At 41.6% G+C, this 19,495-nt stretch overlaps 1 protein-coding gene across 7 annotated transcripts in view; it reads left to right on the top strand.

Annotated features, from left to right (window-relative positions):
• The window catches only part of GDAP1 (ganglioside induced differentiation associated protein 1), a 52,488-nt gene that overhangs the window by 16,335 nt on the left and 16,658 nt on the right, over window positions 1-19,495 (top strand). The window contains exon 1 of one of the 7 annotated variants that reach the window (XM_038390681.2): window positions 18,580-18,894. The exons of 5 other annotated variants lie outside the window; for them this stretch is intronic. In XM_038390681.2, coding sequence (XP_038246609.1) covers window positions 18,694-18,894 — 201 coding nt within the window. In that variant the 5' untranslated portion in view covers window positions 18,580-18,693. Of the gene's footprint in view, window positions 1-18,579; window positions 18,895-19,495 lie in introns of those variants that run through there. One more of the 7 variants, XM_043507691.1, reaches the window with a different exon arrangement.

Genomic DNA, 19,495 nt, shown 5'->3' with positions numbered 1-19,495 from the left:
TCAGAAGTGTACCAACAATTAAATATAGAGGCTAAAGTAGTGATTTTGGATGCTTCAATTTTTGGGTGTTTAACTTGAAAGCCTTGAATAGGGCCTGATTTTCAAAGTGTGGGAGTTCAATACTTCTTGAAGATCGGGTTCCTATAGTGTCTCTGGTTGGGCACCTAAAATACTAGCCACTTTAGAAAATGTTGACAGTCCCTAATATACCCTATTCTAAATTCTCTTCATCTGCAGTATGAGGATACATTTAGACTTTACATAAATTTTGCCTTTCCAAATTCCTGCTTAAAATGATATTTTGAAAGTCTTAAAACAATCATTCCTGAGTATAATGTTCCATGTGGCTGTAGCTGTATGTTTAGTGTTAAAATGTAAAAGCAGTAACATTAATGTGTGAAAAATCTACGTGTGTCATTTCATCTAAAACCTTTTGGGATTATGAAATAAGAGATTATTTTTTTATTGGTTTTTGCTGCCTCCCAAATTATATAGCTGACGTTGATTTATATATCCTTCTGTTAGGAGTAATGTAGTTAGTGCTTATGAATGAGTGAAACTGAAGAGAATTAGGATTTATATTTTGTCATTAGGTGTTGGTGGTATAAATAAATTGGGGTATAACTTCACTGGGCCTTTAAATTTGGAGGTGTGCCTTCATACTGGTTTCAGAAGTTATCCTTTCATTCCTATTGATGGAGGCAGCTGCGTTCTGGTGATTGCTTTTATTTTAGAGACATTAGCACATATAAAAGCTGTGATTGCTTGAAAGCTCTGGAGGATGAAATCCTTAATTTAAGCACAGAAAAGATTCAGAGCTAGCAGTTATAGTGTGAATTTTCTCAAATCTTTCTACAGATGTGATTTGGCCTCTAAGGGGGAGAGGGCATTTTAGATTTATCATCTGGCCTCTGAATTCTATTATATATGGTGCCAGTTATAGTTATGGGGGTTTTATTTTGATGTTTTTCATTTGTCTGTCTTGCCATATTACCTTAATATTTGAGTTCCTTAGAAATTAACATAAATTCCAACACTCTACACCTGGACCTAGAATTCTTCTTTGTCTTGATCCCACTGAATTATTAAGCTTCCATTTATAAATAGCTTATAAAGGGGTTAATAAATAAATTATTAATTTTAATAAATGGTTAGTCAACTGTTAGACTCCAACAGGTCCATAGGTAGCTTATAACCATCTGTGACATCCTGTCCTGGTTTGCTTATAACCATCTATAACACTTACTAATCATGTCTCTCTCATGCTTATAATAGCTATTAATCATTTATGAACCTTTTATAAAGTGTTTATAAATGGAACTTCATAATAAAGTGTGACTGCCTTCTCTCATCTCTTCCCATGAGGAGTGGATTTTTAAATAAATCCTTATTATACTAGCAAAATTATAGCAGAGAGATGGATCTTGCATTATGTCTATTGGCAACTGGACAGAGACTCACTTCACAGAGGAGAGCAGCTTTGAGAGCCATTGGGTGATGGTGGCAGCAACCAAATGTTGCCAGTCTGTCTTAGATTTGAACTCATAAAACAGAGGAGCAAGGCAGCCTGTTACCAATCTGTTGAACAATTTAGTTTTGATTTTCTAGAAAGATTAGGTCAATAGTGTTTGATGTAACCCAGGTGGATCCAAAAACGTTCTAAAACACTGTCCAATCAGATTAGTTTAGTGTCTATTACTGAGGGAAATACTTTATAGAAAGATATTTAAAAATAAGTTTAGACTTACAAGTAACTTTCCCACCAGTAAATTTTTTATTTTTTTATTTTTATTTCATCCTATCGTGCTTGGAGTGAATGTTGAAAGATGAGCAGCCAAGCAGTGGTCAGCCAGAGGGAGAAGAGCGTCATACAGCCCTCAGAATAGCAACAGCAGTAAATATGGTCATGCTGTTCCTCCACTCAGATAGACCCAGATCACATTTACAGCACCCATTGGGTCCATTGGCTACCAGACATTCAGGAGCTTTGATGAAAGGTTTACAAATGTAACTGCAGTTAAGAAGACCTTATTCCAGCATCAAACAAGCTGACATCAACCAAAAGGAGGAGACATGATAATGGGCCACAGTGTGCAGGCACCATACAGTCCGGGGGGAGAAAAAAAATTAAATCACCAGCTAGTTCAATGCTTCAAGATATTAATTGTGTTCTTTTTCCACTCACATCTACATGGGAACTTGCTGTTATTTGCAGCAGCTGACTCATGGCCACTGAAGCACACAGGTTTTGCATAATGGGAAAGGTGGACTGCAAAATGATTCTCTCTGTGACTGTCTTACGTTTTATATAATGTCTATCAGAGTGGTATCAAAGTGCCTCACATAATGAAGGAGCAGAAAAGCCCAGACTGAAAAGGTGTTTGTTTTTTTCACTATGTCCTATCATATATTTAAAAATATCTCGTGACATAAGACATAATATTCTGCATTATCAGTGGCACACACACTGTCTGAGAAGGGGTGCTCACGCTAGTTCAGCTGGCTGGGAAAACCCTCTTTACTTCTCAGATTTAGAAAAAAGGGGATCTTTTTCAAGGATCCAAAAATGACTTCTTACTTCTGTATACAAAACTCTGCTCATCATTTTCATGTGATTTCCCCCAAACTGACTCTGCTGTTAACTCACAGTTAATTTCTATCCTAATTTCCATGCTTTGCTTACCTGAGACTATAATATGTAAGTCAAGTTCTGCCCTCATTTACACAATATCTAGCTCCTCTGAACTGTAGAGTATTGCACATGGTAAATCTGGGCATTATTTGCCCTGTAGCTCTATGCCTATCTTCACAATTTGAAAAGCTGGTTTCAGTTCTTTTGCAGCTTCTCTGCTTTTTTGGTTTCTTCTTCCCACCCACTATGTCACTTGGAGTGTTACTGGAGTAGGTTTGTTATTTCAGACACATACCAACGCCTGCTGCACTCGTTTCTCCCCTACAGTCTTGTACAGGGCACAGAGTCAACTTCATACTTTCATTTGTATCAGTTACACACACAGGATCTAAATTCATCCCTTCCTCTATATAGCCTAATATTTTCTGTCAGATGATAACTCAATATATACTAAATAGTAATTCTGGTTGCTTTTTCACTATAATTTTCAATTTGTTTTGGTGGAATCAATATATTTCTCTCCTTATGGAAACCATGCTGAGACGCACATGATAAAGGAACTGTGTTTTCAGAGTAGCAGTCCAATGACGCTATTTAGTTAAGAAAAAATCATGCCATCATGTTGCAGTTCATGCCAAAAGAACATAGACAACTATTCAGTGCCCAGTATCCACTGCTGCCCAAAACTTATCTTGTCCTATTTATACTTTCACAACTGAGGTCTTGTTTAAGAGCTGGGTGAATATTGTATTTGCATTTTTAAAACAAACATTTGCTCCAGCGTTGGCTATGTTCCTATTGTATTTATTCGCAGAAAACACATTTTAAATGCAGATGTGAATTGACTTCTGCTGGAAGTACTTGTGTGCGCTCATCCAATCAGGACTAAACAACACAGCTCAAATTTCAAATGTTGACTCCTAAATGTTTGCAGAGAACTACTTATGATCAATAAATACTAAAAAAAGATTAATATACAATAGAATCATTTTGAATAAAGGACCACACTGAGGATATGTCTACACTACGAAATTAGGTCGATTTTATAGAAGTCGATTTTTAGAAATTGATTTTATACAGTCTATTGCGTATGTCCCCACTAAGCGCATTAAGTTGGCGGAGTGTGTCCTCAATACCATGGCTAGGATTGACTTACGGAGCGGTGCACTGTGAGTAGCTATCCCACAGTTCCCACAGTCTCCACTTCCCATTGGAATTCTAAGCTCCCAGTGCCTGATGGGGCAAAAACATTGTCGAGGGTGGTTTTGGGTATGTGTCGTCAGTCGCCCCTCCCTCCCTCCGTGAAAGCAAAGGCAGACAATCGTTTCACGCCTTTTTTCTTGGGTTACCCATGCAGACGCCGTGACATGGCAAGCATGGAGCCTGCTCAGCTCACCGCTGCTGTTGTGAGCATTGTAAACACCTCACGCATTATCCTGAAGTATGTACTGAACCAGGCTAAGAGACACCAGCACGAGGATGACTGTGATGAGGACATGGACACAGACATTCCTGAAAGCACGGGCTGTGGCAATTGGAACATCATGGCGGCACTGGGGCTGGTTGATACAGTGGAACACCAATTTTTGGCCCTGCAAACAAGCACAGACTGGTGGGATTGTATAGTGTTGCAGGTATAGGATGATTCAAAGTGGCTGCGAAACTTACACATGTGTAGGCACTTTCCTTGAACTTCTGTGAGTTGCTTACCCCTGCCCTAAAGCGCAGGCATACCAAGATGAGAAGCGAGTGGCAATAGCCCTGTGGAAGCTTGCAACGCCTGACTGGTACCGGTCAGTTGGAGTGGGCAAGTCTACTGTGGGGACTGCTGTGATCCAAGTAGCCAATGCAATCACTGACATTCTGTTATCAAGGGCAGTGACTTCATGCCAGAGCGTTCACTTTCTGCTTTCCTGTATTCTGACATTGTTTGCCTCCACACATTCTGCTGAGGTCTTTCAGTGCGGGAGGACTGTATGAGCTCAGAGAACATTTCATCGCGAGTGCATTTTTTTTGCTGCTTTATCTGCGCTAGCCTCTGGGAAAGAGATGATGGGGGAGCGGTGAAACATTTGCAGCTGCTGTAGGGGAAAAAAAAAGGAGAGTAGTATTTAAAAAGACACATTTTAGAGAACAATGGGTAGACTCTTTCACGGTGAACCAAGCTGTTAACATTACATAGCACATGCACTTTTGGTACAAGATCGCATTTTGCCTCTCATATTGAGGGCCTGCTGGTTTGGTGTGAGAGATCACACATGCAGGGCCGGGCAACAGCATTCGGCTTGCAGGCAGCCATGGTAAGCCACAGTCTTTCGGCTTCTTTAACCTTCATAACATGTGGGAATGGTTTCAAACAGCAGCACCCTCCTTTCCCATACAAAGCACCCATTGGGTTGGCCATTTAAAAGGAGGGGCTGCAGTTTTTGGGTTAACGTGCAGCACAAACCCAACTAACACTGCCCCCCACTCTGCAATTCTCTGGGATGATCACTCTTCTGAGGATAAAACAGAGAGATAAAGAACGGATGTTGCTTGAATCCCAGCAAACACCGGGACCATACACTGCCATGCTTTGTTATGCAATGATTCCAGACTATGTGCTACTGGCCTGGCGTGGTAAAGTGTCCTAACATAGAGGACGGAATAAGGCTTCCCTCCCCAGAAACCTTTTGCAAAGGCTTTGGGAGTACCTCCAGGAGAGCTTCATGGAGATGTCCCTGGAGGAGTTCTGCTCCATCCCCAGACACATTTAACAGACTTTTCCGGTAGCTGTACTGGCCGCGAATGCATCCCAAGTCTTCCGGGCAAATTAATCTTTAAACACGCTTGCTTTTAAACCATGTATTATATTTACAAAGGTACACTCACCAGTGGTGCCTTCTCCGGCTTCATGGTCCGAGAGCCCACCTTGGGAGGCTTGGGATGGTATTGGCTCCAGGGTGATAAACGGTTCCTGGCTGTCGGGGAGAACGGTTTCTCTGCTTGCCTGCTGTGCACTATTCTCCTTCTCCTCCTCATCTTCCTCATCCCCAAAATCCTCATCTCTGTTGCATGAGACCCCCCCCTTGCCGGTGTTAACAGACGGGGTGGGGTAGTGGTAAGGGCCCCCCCTAGAATTGCATGCAGCTCATGATAGAAGCGGCATGTCTGGGGCTCTGACCCGGAGCGGCCGTTTGCCTCTTTGTTTTTTTGGTAGGCTTGCCTGAGCTCCTTAATTTTCACATGGTACTGCTGTGAGTCCCTGTTGTAGCCTCTGTCCATCGTGCCCTTGGAGATTTTTTGCAAATATTTTGGCATTTCATCTTTTGGAACAGAGTTCTGATGGCATGGATTCATCTCCCCATACAGTGATCAGATCCAGTACCTCCAGTTCAGTCCATGCTGGAGCTCTTTTGCGATTCTGGAACTGCATAGTCACCTATGCTGATGAGCTCGCCATGCTGGCCAAACAGGAAATGAAATTCAAAAGTTCCTGGTGCTTTTCCAGTGTACCTTGCTAGTGCATCTGAGTTGAAAATGCTGTCCAGAGCGGTCACAATGGAGCACTCTGGGATAGCTTCCTGAGGTGAATACCGTTGAATTGCATCCACACTACCCCAAATTCAACCCGGCAATGTCGATTTCAGCGCTAATCCCTTCGTTGGGGAGGAGTACAGAAATCGATTTTAAGAGCCCTTTAAGTCGACAAAAATGGCTTCGTCGTGTGCAGGGTTAAATCGATCTAACGCTGCTAAATTCGACCTAAACTCGTAGTGTAGACCAGGGCTGAGTGAGTGGAGTATACCGTCTCTCCCAAGGGTGAGCACTGCTACTTTTCCACATCTTCATGAGGCACCAATCCTTTTGCATCTCTCCTTGCTCCTCTGGTTGTTCCTCAAATGCTTGGTTTGTGTTTGTATCTACCCTTGTGTGGCGGGGAGGCAGAAACCTCCTGGTAACTCTTCTTCTGAACCTTGCCCTCTCCAGCTGCACAAAAAGAAGGGATATTAAGGTCCTATATGTGATAAGAGAACCAGAAAGGAGAAGAGGGAGGGGGAAGGCACAGCAAAGGGAGAGGGACAAAGCTAAGGAAAAAGGGATGGAACAAACAGTGGAGGCATAAGAGAGGACAGAGGTGAAGAACATGATCGAGATGAGAAGAAAGCATGGGGAGTGTGTGGAAAAGATGAGATGAGGAGGTTAGTGGGAATGAAAGAGTTGCCCCAAAAAGAGAGGTAGTGTGGCATGGTGGAGAGTCTGCATTAGACCACGATTCAAGAGACCTGGATTTTAATCCCAGTTCTGCCACTCATGTGCGACATAACTTTGGGCAAACTTTTGTTTGTCTCATCTATTTCGATTGTAAATGACCTCTCATTATATGTTTGTACCGTGCCCAACACAATGGGGCCTGTAGTGCTATTTTAATTTGAATAATAATAATAATAAGAGACAAGATAGAAAAACAGGGAGAACACAAGACAGGGAGTAGGGACAGAAGAAATTAAGAGTTGGGGAAAATTCATCCTGTCATAAGGATAGAAAAGGCTGTCTAATGGGGAGTTGATTTGACATCATGTAATTCAGGAATAATAGAGAAGGATAAACTCTTCAGAACTATTTTTGTTTCTAGCTAGTCGTGACATCTGAGGTTTTTTTTAGTTTTATTTGACATTGATCTACTACATTTTTAAATGCTATTTTTAACAAGTGCCGGATTCACTTTGTATTGAAATCAATGGGTTTTTTCCCACTGACTTCAACTGGAATTAAGACAGGCCTTAAGGATATAATCTAAAACCCATTAAAGTCAATCGGAGTCTTCCCACTGACTTCAGTGGGCTTTGGGTCAAACACTAAAGGAGTTTCTCTATTAGTACTTAGTAGCAAGCTCTTATTCCAACTGCAAGCCAAGAAGGAAACATGGTCCCTTGCACACTTACTGTTGTTTTTATTATGGCAGTGCCTAGTGGGGCCAGGCAGTGTGCAAATGTAACAAGACATTCCTTATCCCAAAGAGCTTACACTTGAAGTATAAGATGAAAGGCAACGGGTAGATGCGACAAAAAAATGTGGGGAGCACAGGGTAACTACGATGATTGTATAATAAGTATAATAAGCAATAGTCAAATTCGCCTGAAAACACTTAAGCACACATTTAGTTTTACCCATGTGAGTCGTCCCATTGAAATTAATGTGAGTAAATTTAAATAGGGGCATCAGTGTTTGCAAAACTGAGCCTTAGGTCTCAATACATTTTTTTTCTTCTTCTTCTTCTTCTTCACTAAAAGAAGGATCAAGCCCCCTAGCTAGTGTATTACATATCACACTGAAGCAATGTGGTAGGTGTATTTTTAAAAACAAACAAAAATCATTATGTTCTGGAGTGAGACATGGATTAAGATTCCGACTAATTAGTTTTGGGTTTGATCGCATGTGTTAGTTGTGACAGTCTGGAGGCATAATTGGGATAAAAGATTATTTGTGGAGATAAGAGTGGTAGATCACATAAAGTCTGAATAATAATGCCTGAATTTTAAGATTTGTAGTAGAGCCCCTTGGACCTCATTCAGCTGATCAATTTTCACATTTGATATGAAATCTGCCACCTCCTGCTACTTGATTATAATAGTCAAAACTGTTGAAGGTTTGATAACATTAGGACAGTTGAATGTTTCATTTTTAATAAGCATCAGAAAAGTAGGGAAGTTTGGGGCTCCTAGTAATTTTTAAAATAAAATATTGTTTAGATTTTTATTAGTAGTATCTTCACAGTCACAGAGGGTAGTTTTCTGAGGAGAAATTCAATTTTTAAAGAATTGTTGGAAATATTGACCTTTGAAATTCCTTTGTGTAGGAAAGGGGAGGGATTGTGCATTTGGAGAATGTAGGATAGAGTTCTGAACAGTAACTGTCTGAGGGGAATTGAATGTGATACTGTAAGTAACACAGTAAGTAAAAGAGATAATTCAGTTTACTGAAACACATGCATGTATGTACTTGGTTGGGTGCAAAATAAGTAATTCAGTACTCTACACTTTTATACAAGATTTTTTCCAAGTATTTTCCAAAGGCTATACAAGGTTCATGTAGTTTAGCCTGCCTACACTGTTTTACATATGGGTAAACTGAAGCACAGATAGGCTGAATTGTAGTTATACTTTGATGTGTGACTGTTAAAAATGTTGTATGCAGTGTTGTTGTACCCGTATTGGTAATGGAAGGGTCCATGTTTCTTGTCTCTCAATAGTTTTCAGTATGAATTCGTTAAGTTTACAGTCAAAAGATATCTATTCTGTCAACACTGCAATCTCTCCCTGGGATCTGAAAGTCAGGCTGTGTTCTTTCTGGCTCATGTGTCACCACCAGTAATACAGACTCTGCAACTGGAACTTAGTCAATAGGTGTTGATGATGAGTGATCCAGAATAGAATCCAGTTTGTTTTCCTATAGCTGTATTAGCTACTGCATCATTAGTAATTCAGATTCTGCAACTGGAACTGAATCAACAATTCAGCTAATGATGTATGAGTCAGAATAGCATCCAGCTAATTTTCCTTTATCTATATTGGCTCTGCAGTTCTGTCTGGCATGAAAAAGTATCTAAAGCTTATTTTTATCTGTAAAATAATCATATCTGACTCTGAATACACGTGGGAACTGATCTGCTGAGTAAGAAATTGCCATTTTTACATAGAGTGATCACTCTTCTGACTATACGTATTCTGGCCAAATCATGAAGCAAGTGGCAGAATTGGAGGGAGGGGAATATTGATTTCCAGACTCTAATCTTAATTTCTACAGAATATTACTCCCTTGTTAATTTGGTTTTGACTTTACTTACACTGCTTATACTGTGTATGTATTGTGACAGGGTCAGGCCAGATGGCTACAGGAGAGTGATAGAAGGCAGATATATTAGCCCCAGGTTAAGTAGGTCCCTTTTCTCTGGGTAAGGTAACAGGGAAGGTTCCAGAACAATCAGGAACTTTCTGGAAACAATTAAGGCAGACATGCTGATTAGAACATCTGCAGCCAATCAAGAAGCTGCTAGAATCAATTAAGGCAGGCTAATCAGGGCACCTGGGTTTAAAAAGGAGCTCACTTCAGTTTGTGGTGCGTGTGAGGAGCTGGGAAGAGGCACAAGAAGCTGAGAGTGAGAAGGTGTACTACTGGAAGACTAGGAAGTACATGCATTATCAGACATCGGGAGGAAGGTCCTGTGAGAATAAAGAAGGTGTTGGGAGGAGGCCATGGGGAAGTAGCCCAGGGAGGTGTAACTGTCACGCAGCTGTTACAGGAGCCACTGTAGACAGCTGCAATCCACAGGGCCCTGGGCTGGAACCCAGAGTAGAGGGCGGGCCTGGGTTCCCCCCATCCCCAACTCCGTACTTGATACTGGAGGAGTTGACCTGGACTGTGGGTTCCACCAGAGGTGAAAGTCTCTGGCCTGTTCCCTGATCCACTAGGTGGATCAGCAGAGACTGTGGGGATTGTTCTTCTTTCTTTTCCCCTTGCTGGCCAGTGATGAGGCTAACTGAGTGAACGGCAGGTTTGAGCCACGAAAGTGGCCAAACTGAGGGCTGCCGTGAACCTCTGAGGCAAGCAAATCCACCAATAAGCACAGGACCCACCAGGGCAGAGGAGAAACTTTGTTACAGTATATGTATAAAAGTTGTTAATATTTTCACTACAGATTTTATGTAAAAACTACTAATAAAAAATTTTGTTTAGGCATTAATTTTTATAATTCTCACAAACAATTCAATTGTGGAGCCAGTAGGGCACCTTCATGATGTAAAAGTTTATGCAGTAAAACCAATATATTTTGTTTTCAGAATGAAAAACAAGATATTTCTGTACAACACAGGAAGACCAAAACACACAGCACATCAAGGTTCTATAAGTGAGGTCATATAGAAAGAAAAGGCAAAAATGCTAGAGAAATAAGAAAAATAATTAGTTAAGAGGCAAGATTTAATGATAAAGTGGTCGCCTATCTCTTATCTGAAAAGTGGCTGGGTGGCAACTCAATTTGCAGTTGTTTGTTTCATGATCTGGATATGTGCCCAGCTCCTCTTTTATGTATTTGGGTACATATCCAGTGTATACAAAAGTATCTGCAATGAATTATGAAGAATAATTTTCTGATCAACTATGTGAGCTTTCTGGAGATGTCTCTTGGCAAATAAACTTGGATTAAAGGGGCTGCAGCAGCATGCCTGTCTTAGAGAAGAGGGCTTTCCAAGATGTTCTGAATGTCTTTCTGCTTTTGGTTCTCTTGATAAAACATGCTTGTGCATTTGAAGATTTTTTTAAGAAAAGCTGGAGAGGAAAAAGCACATATGGATAATACCTCATTCTTTTTGCACTTTTCTGAAGAAATTAATAAGTCTAGCATTTTGTTACATTTTTAGATAAAAGGGGACCTCTTGTGGTTACTCAGAGAAACATCTTTGTACAAGGCTCATGGAAAATAATTTCAGTACAACCACAGCTCACCTAACCTGGGTATGTTCCCAGGGTTCCGAGCTCAGTATTCCTGTGCAATAGTTTTGAGTTAGAAAACTGTCCTGGTTATTGATATGCAAATCAGCAGGCCAATCACCCCACAAAGTTTTAGAATCCCTATCTCTTGTGTTCCACCATAAAAAAAACTTTTGAACGTGAGTACTGTTTACCCAGGCAAAGTGTGGAAATACAGATATTTTGGTCCTAAGTTGCTGTCAGAAAAAAAAATTTGTGGGTGTTCACCAGCCACCTGCCAATCAGCTGTTCGGTGGGCCTCGCTGATCAGCTATTCGGCAGGCCCACCGATCAGCTCCTTCCTCAACCCCCCAGTGCCTCCTGCCCATGGCTGATCAGCTGTTCGGCAGTGAGCAGGAGGCACTGGGGGTGGGGAGGAACAGGGGCAGGAAGAGTCAGAGCGAGAGTGGGGCACGCTCGGAGGAGGAGGTGGAGCAGGGGTTGGAAAAGGTGGGGTGGGAGCCTTAGGGAGGGGGCGTAGTGGGGGTGGGAAGAGGCACAGAGAGGGTGGGGCCTTGGGGTAAGGGATGGAGTATGGGCGGGGCCTCAGGGTGGAGCAGGGATGGAGCACCCTCCAGGGAAAGTTGAAAGTTGGCACCTGTGGCTGGTGTCTTAAATCTGGAAAAAAATTGAAAGGTTTGGATGTGCTTGTGGATACATTGAGATTGTTAAGAAAGCCAGAAGTGGTGGGGATTAATTTCCTCACTTTGCCTCCTGTCTTTTATTGTACTTGGGTGTGGGCGTGTGACTATAGGATGAAACAGAAATTTCCTAGAATACATTTCTGCTGCCCAAACATATAAAAATGGCAAACAGATTGGATATTTCAGATAATAATATAATAGTTTGTGTAAGAAGATCTAAAATCACTTCATAAACATAAGTGAATTAGGTTTAGGAAGGAAAGTATCATCACCACCCTTTTACAGATGGGGAAATGGAGGCACAGACAAATTAAGTATGTTACTCAAGGACACACAAGAAGTTTATGGCAAAGCTAGGAATAGAACCAAGTTTACTAGACTCCAAGGTTTGTGTGTTAGCCCTAAGATCATGCAAGATCATCACAGATGTCATGCATATCTTTAATTCTCTTAACACAGGAATATCTATTACTCGTCGACTTTAAGGCCAGAAGAGACTATCATGATCATTTAGTCTAACCTCCTACACATTGCAGATCACAGAACATCACCCACCCACTCCTATAATAGACCCATAACCTCTTTTTGAGTTACTGAAATACTAAAATCTTGATTTAAAGACCTCAAGTTACAGAGAATCCCTAATTTACTCTAGTTCAAACCAGCAAGTGACCCATGCCTCATGATGCAGAGGAAGGTGAAACTCCCCCGGATCCTCCCAATCTGACTTGTAAAGAATTTTTTCCCAATCCCAAATATGGCACTCTGAGCACATGGGCCACCAGCCAGACACCAGGAAAAGAATTCTCTGTAGTGACTCAGAGCCCTCCTTCTCTAGTGTCCCATCTCCGGCCATTGGACATATTTACTAATGGCAGTCGTGGCCGTATGCCACTGCAGCAATCCCATCCACTCCATAAATTGATCAAGCTCAGTCTTAAAACAAGTTAAGTTTTTTACCCCTACTACTTCCCTTGGAAGGCTGTTCAGGACTTCACTTCTCTGAAGTCTAGACCTTACTTTAATTTCAAGCGTAAACTTACTGATGGCTAGTTTATATCCATTTTTTCTTGTGCCAGCATTTTCCCTTAATTTAAACAACTTATCTCCCTCTCTGGTATTTATCCCTCTAATATAAGTTCCCAAACTTGTCCTGCCGTTTGTGCAGGGAAAGCACCTGGCGGACTGGTTTGTTTACCTGCCGTGTCCGCAGGTTCGGGCAGTCGTGGCTCCCAGTGGCCACGGTTCACTGCTCCAGGTCAATGGGAGCTGCTGGAAGCGGCGCGGTCTGAGGGACATTCTGGTCTCTGCCTGGAGCAGTGAACCGCAGCCACTGGGAGCCGCAATCGGCCGAACCTGCGGATGCGGCAGGTAAACAAACCAGTCTGGCCCGACAGGGGCTTTCCCTGCACAAGCGGCAGGACAAGTTTGGGAACCACTGCTCTAATATATTTATAGAAAGCAAACACCTCTTCCCTCACTGTCGTTTTGTTAGGTTAAACAAGCCAAGCTCCTTAAGTCTCTTCTTGTAAGGGAGTGTCTATTGCTCTGGTCGTCCTAGTAGCCCTTCTCTGCACCTGTGCCAGTTTGAATTAATCTTTCTTGGACATGGGAGACCAGGATTGCACAGAGTATTCCAGGTGAGGTCTCACCAGTGCCTTGGACAATGGTAATAACACTTCCCTCTCTCTACTGGAAATCCCTCATTTGATTCATCCTAGGATTGCATTAGTCTTTTTCACAGCTGCATCAACCAATACACCCAAGTTGATGTGGATTAACCAATTGTGATCAACCAATATACCCAGATTTTTCTCCTCCTCTGTCACTGCCAACTGATATGTTCCCATCTTATAGCAAAGATTCTTGTTGTTAGTCCTTAAGCATATGACCTTGCATTTCACACTATTAAATTTAATCACATTGCTTTTACTTGTTTTCAAGGTCCTCCAAATATTCTTTTATGATACTCTGGTCCTTCTCTACATTGACAACACCTCCCACATTTGTGTCATCTGCAAATTTTACTCCCACTTTATGTACCAAGGTCATTAATGAAAATGTTAAATATAATCGGATCCAGGACCAGTTCTTGAGGAATTCCACTAGTAACCTCCCTCCAGCTTGACAGTTCACCTTTCAACATGATATGTTGTAGTCTATCCTTTAACCAGTTCCTTACTCACCTTTCAATTCTCGTATTAATGCCCACCTTCTCCAATTTAACTAATAATTTCCCATGTGGACTTATATCAAATGCTTTACTGAAATCCAGGTAGATTAAATCTACTGCATTTCCTTTGTCTAGAAAATCAGTTCTCTCTCAAAAAAAGAGATCATGTTGGTATGGCATGATCTACCTTTTGTAAAACCATTTTATGTGTTATCACAATTACGTTTTACCTCTGTCTTTAACAACTCTCTCTTTTAAAATTTATTCTAAGACCTTGCATACAGTTGAGGTCAAAGTAACAGGCCTGTAGTTGCACAGAATTTTTTCCCCTTTCTTAAACATACGTATTGTATTTGCAGTTCTCCAGTCATAGGGTACCATCCTTGATTTTATGGATTCAATAAAAATCCTTGCTATTGGGCTTGCAATTTTATGTGCCGGTTCCTTTAATATTTTTGAATGGAGATTATCCAAGCCTTCTGATTTGATCCCATTAAACTGTTTAAGATTGGCTTCCACCTCTGATGTGGTAATTTCTACCTCCATATCCTTGTTTCCATTATCCACCCTGTCACTGCCCCCAAGTTCCTCATTACCATTATCAAAAACCGAGGCAAAGTATTCATTTAGGCACTGGGCTCTAACTAGATTATTTTTAATCTCCACTCCATCCTCAATGTTTAGCAGTCCCACTTCTTTCCTGGTTTTCTTTTTATTTATATGGCTAAAGAGCCTTTTACTATTGTTTTTAATTTCCTTTGCATGGTCCAACTTTGCTTGGTTTTTGGCAGTTCTCACTTTTACCATATGCTTTCTGACCTCCAAGAGGTAGCTTTCCTTGCCAATTCATCCCTTGGTCCATTCCTTGTAGGCTCTCTGCTATCTCTTATTAACCTGTTTGAGATACTTATTCATCCAATTTGGTCTGACACTCTTCCTTATCATTTTTCGCCTGGCTTGAGATGCATGCTTCAGATAGTTTCTGCAACTTTGACCTAAAGTAATTCCAAGCCTTCTCCACGTTCAGATCCTTGAGTTCTACTGTCTACTCCACTTCCCTAAGTAAGTCCCTTCATTTTTTTTTCAGGTTTGCCCTTTTGAAATCAAGAACCCTAGCTGCAGACCTATTTTAGTTTATCCTTCCATTTACCTGAAACTGAATTAACTCATGATCATTCAAACCATTACTACAGTGGAAGACATGTTAGACATATCCAGATAAAAAAACTTTGCTTTTCTAAACTATTGTACATATTTCTTATAATTTCATTGGCATTTCTTTGTTTGAAATGCTATTCATGTAAGGAAACAATTTTTGTGCTTTACTAGAATTAATATTATTCATTAATTTCTAAACATTAATGTATTCAAATTAGTAAATGCTTGTTGTTTGGACGATACATCCTTTAGTTATATTATTCCTCCAGAGCTGCACTCAGGGATGTGAGGAAAAATACATCAAGGGAGGAAGGAAGAATTTTCTGTTTCCCAAGGTAACAGCTCACACTAAATACAACAAAAATTCATTTTTATTAGTTAATAATAAATAATCTGCACTTGATTACACAGTGTTTGCTTCAAGTCAATGAGAATACTCATGATTAAAGTTAGTCATAGGCATACGTGTTTACAGATTCAAGCACTAGACATTTGCACAGCCAGACATTGTAACAAAACACTTAATAAAATATATAAGCAACAGTGTTTAGGCAGGGCCTGATCTACATTCTTTGCACACCCAAAATTATCATTAGAGTGAATAGTTGTTTAATGGGAGTTTGAGGTATACAAACAATAGAGAACAGGGCCATCTGTTTGGGATGATCTTCAATTGATCAAAAAATCTCTGATATTTTGTATTTGAATAAACAAATGATCCCGCATTTCCCCACAAATTCCAGAATTAACTGGACAACAGACCAAGTACTGCAGACAATGAATTTCTCAGTGAGCTGATATGCTTCTTACTTTTCATGTTAAAGGGAAAATTCATAACAATGAAGGCATCAGAAATAATTAAGGCTACTTAAACCCTGCTGTAAATACTAAGTCAAAGAACCACTTGGCTATGAAGATTTGTTATCATGTACAAATAATTACTTTCACTTCTCTCAGACAACATACTATGGAAAATTTAATATTGGACTCCCCATATTTTAATGTACAAAATCTCAAAGAATGTTTATAATTCTCAGACACTACTATACATTTATCTGACTTGTTTGAGTAGTAGTTCTGGGGGTTGATCCAACTCTCACTGAAATCTACAGAAAGACACCATTGTAGTTTAGAAAGAGAAATGTTCGTAAGTGCCCCAGTGTATCTTCATACTCTCTTAGCTCCTCACAAACTGCAGAGGAGACATTCAAATATTCTCATCTAGGAAAACTTTTCTGAGCCATGCCAATTACACTCTCCTGTTTTGCAGAGTTCAAGTCTGAGATGATGCCCTCTTAACAGGAGGACTAATTTCTTTTCTGCATTGGCTTTTCCAGGCTTTTAAAGCTAGGTCACAGATGGTAGCATTGATTATAATTGTCTTGTACTAGCTCTAATTAGAATTCAAATCCAAGAGCAATATAACATAAGCCTGATTTTCTAAGATGGTATCCTAAACTATGAAGGTTTATACCCTTTCTATATTTTGTACTATCTGATGTAACTATGAGGACGTTTAGCTATATAGATAGACATTTATATAACCCCGGTTAACTCTTGATCTCAATTATGTCTTGTAGCAATGAATTCCGCAGTTTAATTTGGATTGTATAAAGAAGAATTTCCTTTTATCCGTTTAAAATGAATTGTCTTTCAGTTTCATTGAATGTCCCTTTGTACTTGTGTTATGAGAGTGTATATAGGAACACCCATTCTAACTTCTCTGTACCCTTCATTATTTTGTATGCCTCCGTCATGTCCACACTTCCCAATGTGAGCTTTGGGAGGCATTGTGCTTGGAGTTTGCAGAAGACTCATAACTTCCCCTTCATCACTTTGTTGCAGGGCACAAAATGTACCCCCAGAACTGTATTGAGCAGTACCCAAAGGGGTGGGGCTGTGTAGGGTCCCTCCCCTGAAATACTGCTGACCTCCTCTGAGGAAGTTTGTGCTGTTTGTGATGCTGGCCTTGCCACAGTGCTTAGGTTCAGGGGAATCAAAGACTGCAATTGTGCCTCACTCTTGTGACTATTAGGGGGGTGGGAGCTGACTCTTTGTTCCCTCTTTCCCTCCTTATTTAAATGCCTTGGTCACAATTACATTACAGAGGTAAGTGGCTATGAATAGTGGGTGAAATCCTGGCTCTGTTGACACCAGTGGCTCAACTTCCATTGACTTCAGTAGAGTGAGGATTTTAATCACTATGTCTAAAATGAAATGAAACACACTTAGTACCAACAGGGACTAGAACTCACAACATCCTCGATTCCAGTTTGGCTTGCCCTGCCCTAGCTGTGGGGAATATTTAGTGTGAAACAGGGTAGTTCCAGAAAAAGCTTTCCTATCAGATTTCCTGCTAGCTGCAAGATCTAATATAAGCTATCTGCCATCTTTACTCATCCACAAAAAATGCTTTCTGCATTTTCCTGGCCTGGGGACATAATTTCTGATACATGGTGGTGATGCTGTCAGAAATTTTCCTCTCACTTTTCCTCATATCCTGGAATGGACGGAGAAATTTCTGATGGGTATGGCTGAATCCTACCATCATATGTTTTTCAGGCCTTCTTTATTCCTCATAGATAACAAAAAGGAGGCAAAATCTTTTTGTTTCCTCTGTCTGTCACCCTTAAAAATTCAAGAGCATTGACTCCCCGGTTTAGGCTGAAGGAAAGCAAATATGAAGGTGTAATAATAACAATACAAAAAACACAGGTGGGTAAGGTAATGTAACATAGTCTGATTAATGTTCTTGCTGGATGATGACGTCCATCATGGTTTTTCTCTTCAGCATTTTCCTTGAGCCTCATTGTGTAATCATGTAATTGTTAAAACATCCATTTATTCATCAAGCATAAATGAACTTTCTTGAAGTATAGACTTTCTCCATGTACATATATATTTATGCCTGCATAAGGAACATTCTGTTTAATTTAGCTCAACATGCTGGGCGTGGGATACACATTGAAGGGCTGGGTCCTAAATGTTTTGGGCTAACCTTAGCAAATTGGCCATTCTTGACCGAGGGCTATAAACACATGTAAAGATGGGACACACACAGACAGAGATGGTTTTTGGTTATGGAGGGACTTTATGTTCTTTATGCCAGATTCTGCCCTGCAGTTTGTACCTTACCAGAATTACAGTTTCTAAACCATGTATTATTTTAAACACCCAAATCATGTCTGCCAACATTTGTAAGTGGGGCGGGGGGAAGGGAGAGACAGTCAGTGCATCAGCTCTCTAGGCGGCAGCTGCTTTGGGGTTTCCCCGCAGAGGTTACCTAGGCCTGGGGCTAGATTGGGGCTTTCACGCCAGAGCCCTGGCCAGGGGGTGGCAGGTGCAGTGTTGCACTGGCCAGGGGTGCAGCACTAGCCCCCACAATCTGATCCCACTTTTTGCCCCTCCTCCACCCCTTCTCTTCCTAGTTCTGCCCCCTGCCCTCTTTCCCCTCTTAGTCCTGCATTTCTGCCCCCGCCCCTGGCTGTGCCCCTCCCCCGCCCGCCCCGGTTTTTCCTCCCCGCTGCAGGCAGGGCGCAGGTACCGGTGCCGTGCGAGGGCCGCGGCTGTCCCGGAGCATGCTCCGAGCGCCGGCGCACGCTCAGCAGCAGCCGGGGAGCCGGGTCCGCTGGGGAGCCGCTTCTGAGTCCGCTCAGCCCCTGGGAGCGATGGCGCGGGAGGGGGATGGCGCGGCAGCGGGCACCGTGCTTCTGGCTGGATGCAAGGCAGAGGCCAAGTTAATACTGTACCACTGGACCCACTCGTTCTGCTCCCAAAAGGTGAGTGCCTGGTTGCTTTCGGGGGTGCCAGCAGGGATCAGCACCTGGACAGATCCCCCGCGTCTTTGCTGCCCCGTCTGGGGCGTGGCAGCAGCTCAATGGGCTTCTTGCCTTGCGGATCCCAATCTGGATGGTTAGGCGTGGGCAGAGGGAAGTAGCGCTGTTGCCTAGTTCTGGATAGGGAGGAGGGAGAGATGGTGAGGGGCAAGGCCACAAAGCTTTCTTTTTAGGCCCTGGAAGGCTTGCAAGGCCTCCAGGGGACTGTGATCATTTCGAAATGCAGAATCGCTAAATCCAGCACAGGAGGCAGTGGGGTGGAGGCCTACGAGGAAGGATGACTAGGGGCTTTAAAACGGAAATATAACACTCCTTGAGTTGTGAAAATGTAACAGATAATTTTGAATGGCACTTCTGTAGTCTGTAAATATAACAAGCCGACATGAGCATGTACATCTAGTTTGTGTTCTAACTCCGAAGACGTTTTGATACTTTTAAAGAAAGGGCTGTTTCTCACCTTTATTGCAAATGGTTCATTGCCAAAGCAAACAATTATGGTATAATAAAATATGGATTATTCTTGTAATGGAGAAGCTTTCACACC

Source organism: Dermochelys coriacea, chromosome 2 (genome assembly GCF_009764565.3).
Source record: "Dermochelys coriacea isolate rDerCor1 chromosome 2, rDerCor1.pri.v4, whole genome shotgun sequence".
Lineage (NCBI taxonomy): Eukaryota > Metazoa > Chordata > Testudines > Dermochelyidae > Dermochelys > Dermochelys coriacea.
This window is presented reverse-complemented; position numbering and strand designations above follow the sequence as displayed.